The sequence below is a fragment of the Loa loa genome, assembly GCF_000183805.2.
Source record: "Loa loa unplaced genomic scaffold supercont3.626, whole genome shotgun sequence".
Classification (NCBI taxonomy): Eukaryota; Metazoa; Nematoda; class Chromadorea; order Rhabditida; family Onchocercidae; genus Loa; species Loa loa.
In genome coordinates, this window is record NW_018108806.1 from 1 (window position 1) to 3,915 (window position 3,915).

The 3,915-nt window shown below is 28.3% G+C and overlaps 1 protein-coding gene across 1 annotated transcript in view; it reads left to right on the forward strand.

Annotated features, from left to right (window-relative positions):
* Positions 1–688: 688 nt before the first annotated feature.
* The window catches only part of LOAG_18879 (collagen alpha-2(IX) chain), a gene marked incomplete at both ends in the record, with an annotated part of 4,185 nt that continues 958 nt past the window's right edge, over positions 689–3,915 (forward strand). Inside the window, 7 exons of the mRNA XM_020451540.1 lie at positions 689–829; positions 1,009–1,123; positions 1,248–1,460; positions 1,537–1,695; positions 1,784–1,965; positions 2,271–2,679; positions 3,182–3,420. Coding sequence (XP_020304663.1) covers positions 689–829; positions 1,009–1,123; positions 1,248–1,460; positions 1,537–1,695; positions 1,784–1,965; positions 2,271–2,679; positions 3,182–3,420 — 1,458 coding nt within the window. The remainder of the gene's footprint in view (positions 830–1,008; positions 1,124–1,247; positions 1,461–1,536; positions 1,696–1,783; positions 1,966–2,270; positions 2,680–3,181; positions 3,421–3,915) is intronic.

Genomic DNA, 3,915 nt, shown 5'->3' on the forward strand with positions numbered 1-3,915 from the left:
TAAATCACGCTCAATATCCTCTAACCAACTGACCTGTTGAAACGTATCTTCCGAAATGATTTGACGCTCAGAACATTCCGCTACTCCGAATGGGAAGGTCATAGTACTGTTTTATGATTACAAGAATTAGCTTCCTTATAGAACTCCCATTGATATCGTATTCTTTGTTAGTGTAAACGTAAGATGATATAAGCATATAAAACAATGATATCTGGCTTTCAAAAGATGTGTGGCTTTTTTTTTATTGTTCCTTTATTTCTAATTGCGTTATCAGCGATAGTCATAATATTAGTAATTGATTAATTTTAATTGAAAAGAATATGTTTGACAAAAAAAAAAAAAAAAAAATTGTAATTCAATTGATAAACAATAATTTTCTCTTTCTAATAATTAAATATTTGTAACAATTTCAACAATTTATTTTTCCTTTTTTTTGCTAATTTTTTCATTGTTTAACATCTTACTGTTATTTCATCACTTTGATTTACTCACCATTTGATCGAAGTTTATTGTTTCACCTTCATTTATTTGCCGTCTAATTTAAATTTATTGTTTCATTCTAATTTGCTTATTGTTTAACGTAAATTTATTGTTTCACGTATATTTGTTCCAATTTTAAATTATAAAATATCAAACAATATTTCGCATAGTTTTTAATATTTGATTGAATTCATACCTACAAATTTAGATGTTTTATGGTACGATAGCTGGCATAACTTTCTTAATTAGTGCATTGACAATATTGGCACAATTAATTTTATTACCAATTTTTTTCAAACAGACTGGTATTATGAGACATGAAATTGAGGAACGCATGAAATTATTTAAGGTTAGCTGATTATTATTTATTGCAATTAGTTATCGGAAATGAAAAAAAAAAAAGAAAAAAAAGTATTATCATTTTCCTTTCTATCGAATATTTTTTTTTGCTAATTATTTCAATTAATGTTTTGAGATGATTTTGTAGTAACTAAAATGAGTGATATTTTTAACAGTTTTTTTTTCCAGCTATTAGCTGATACAGGTGATATGCATTTTACTGAAAAACGTCATGAATTATTACGCAAGAAAAAGTCGACAAATATTTGTCCACCACCAGAACCTGGACCACCAGGACCACCAGGTATATAATGGTCCAGATATTTGATGCATAAATTATGATGATTTTATTTTAGTTCGAATTAAATTAGATTTGAGTAAAGAATTAAATTAAGTTTTGAGATCATCTCTTTAATCAGTTTTTTTAGGAGATCCAGGTGAGGATGGAGAACCTGGTGACGATGGATTAGTCGGATTACCAGGAAAAAGTACGTTTGAGCTGTTGGAAGAAATACAACAACAGTGCATTATTTGTCCACAAGGAGAACGTGGACCACCTGGAGCACCTGGTAATCAAGGAATGCAAGGTCCAAAAGGTGATCGAGGTGTTCCGGGAATTCCTGGATCGGATGGCCAAGATGGTACTTCATGAACTTCTATTTAATTTAACATAATTTGTTGTGGAAATTAGCTAATTTTGTAATTTGTTTCGTTTAGGTGAAATTGGCCTAGAAGGCTCAGAAGGATATAATGGAACAAGTGGAATGAGAGGCCCAAAAGGACCGGATGGAAAGCCTGCTACAGGTGGTATTGGGGAACCAGGCCCAAAAGGACTACCTGGATCAATTGGTAGAACTGGACCGCAAGGTCCTCGAGGTAACTCCTTGTATTTCAATTAAAAGTTTCATGTCTAAATGATAAATTAAAAACTTTACAATTTTAGATGTAAAGTATTAATTTTTAGGTAGGCGAAACTATATGTACGGACCTCCTGGACCGGATGGTAAGAAAGGTGTTAAGGGAATGGATGGTCTTCCAGGAAATTTTGGTCCAAGAGGTAATCGAGGACCAATTGGTGAACCCGGTGCCAATGCAGTCTTTTGTCCTTGTCCACTAGAAATGGAATTACTTAATATAAAACAAGCGGTTACTACTATAATATTCTTTGAAAGTCTTAAAAATAATCTTTAGGATTACATAATATTTTGGTTTAAAAATTCATATCAATTCAAATATAAGCACTTTTTGTTTTTTTTTCGTATATTTTCTTTGAAGAAAAACGAAATTTTTACATTTATTTAGGAGAGAGAGAGAGAGAAAGAGAGGCACTGAAAGTTATAATTTTGAAAAGTGAAGTTTTTTTCTTTACAATTTCTTAAAACTACTGCAAAATATTTTCTTTTTTCATATTATTATTTGCAGGAGAAAAAAAAAAAAAAAAAACTATTTAGAGACAACAACTACCACCACAACAATCGCAATTACAACAACTACAACAATCACAACAACAACAACAATTACAGCAACTGCAACAACAACTGCAACAACAGCAACAATTACAACAACAGCAATTACAACAACAACTGCAACAACAACAACTACTACAACAACAATTGCAACAACAACAACAACAATGGACAAAACTGAAAACGAAGAAAAAGGGGAAAGAGGGAACTCAATTACCAGCACTAATTAATAATGCTTCATCATTATCATCTATTTACCTAAAATCAAAACAATTATTTATCACGTCAACAAACAGTCCGCATGAAAATATTCCACAACAATTTTCTCAGATCTCACCGCTATTAACAGTAGTTGAATACAATGGATTGCCGAATGATGGGAAAAATAATGAAGGTAATCAGTGATAACAATTAATTTCAACAATAAAATTATTTCACTAAAATGTTAACTTCTTTATTTTTCACCTTTAACTTTACCTTAACTTTTACCTTCAGCTTCTTTTCCTATCTTAGATGAAATAAATATGAAAATACCGCTTATTTGCATAAAATTTACATCAACAATTATTCAGTCGAATATCTAATTATTTCAGTATTCTTTTTGTAACAAATAACTTTTGAGTAAGAATTATGAAAATGATTTTAATGCCATTTTATTTATTTAAAGCTATCCTTTATTATCTTCTTTTTTTTTTTTTTTGTTTCCTTTCCACTGCGAAAAGAGAGGTTAATTAGAAGGAAACTCTTAATTAGCAATGATATACTAATACATGATGCTTAACTAAGCTCATCAGATATAGCTTGTGATCTTTTCGAAATTATTTTATAACTTATTGGATGTAGACGCATTTTTTATTGCAGGAATGAATCATTTTAACATTTTAAACAGAATTTAGGTTCGATGAATGAAAAGGTCAAAAGTTCAATTAGTAAGAATAACAGTAATGATGCTGATAATAATGATAAGTCATCATTGCATAATCCACATAATGATTTTGAAGATATAACGATTTTTGACAATGATCATAAAAGGAATGGCACAAATATTCCAATCAAATCATTATCATCATCATTATTACAATATCAACAATTACCACCCAAAATTCTTCCAGTTGCAAATAAGCAAGAAAATAAAGTTAGTTCATAAAAAATATGATAAAATGATATATAATGATTCAATATGATGAAATTTGCATGGCTAAATAGTTTTAGTTTCTTTTTTCTGTCAATTTGAAAAATTTTTTCCTTAGAAATTTTGAGAATTATCATCATTACTATAATTTGTCTAGAAGTATATTTTTAAAGTTAACAAACAGAAATTTTTTGGAAGAAATTCGTTTTAAAAAAGTGGAGAATAAATTAGTTTGTACTGATGTGTGCAATAAAAAGGAATTAGATGCATTATAATTATAATTAAAGTTATAATAATAAAAATTGCTGTTATTACTGTTATTATTACCGCTATTTTGTTTATTGTTATTACTATTAATTATTATTATTATTAATCATTATTGTTATTAATTATTATTATTATTATTATCATCATTATCATTATCATTATTATTATTATTATTATTGTTATTATTATTATTGTTATTGTTGTTATTATTGTTATTATTGTTATTATTGT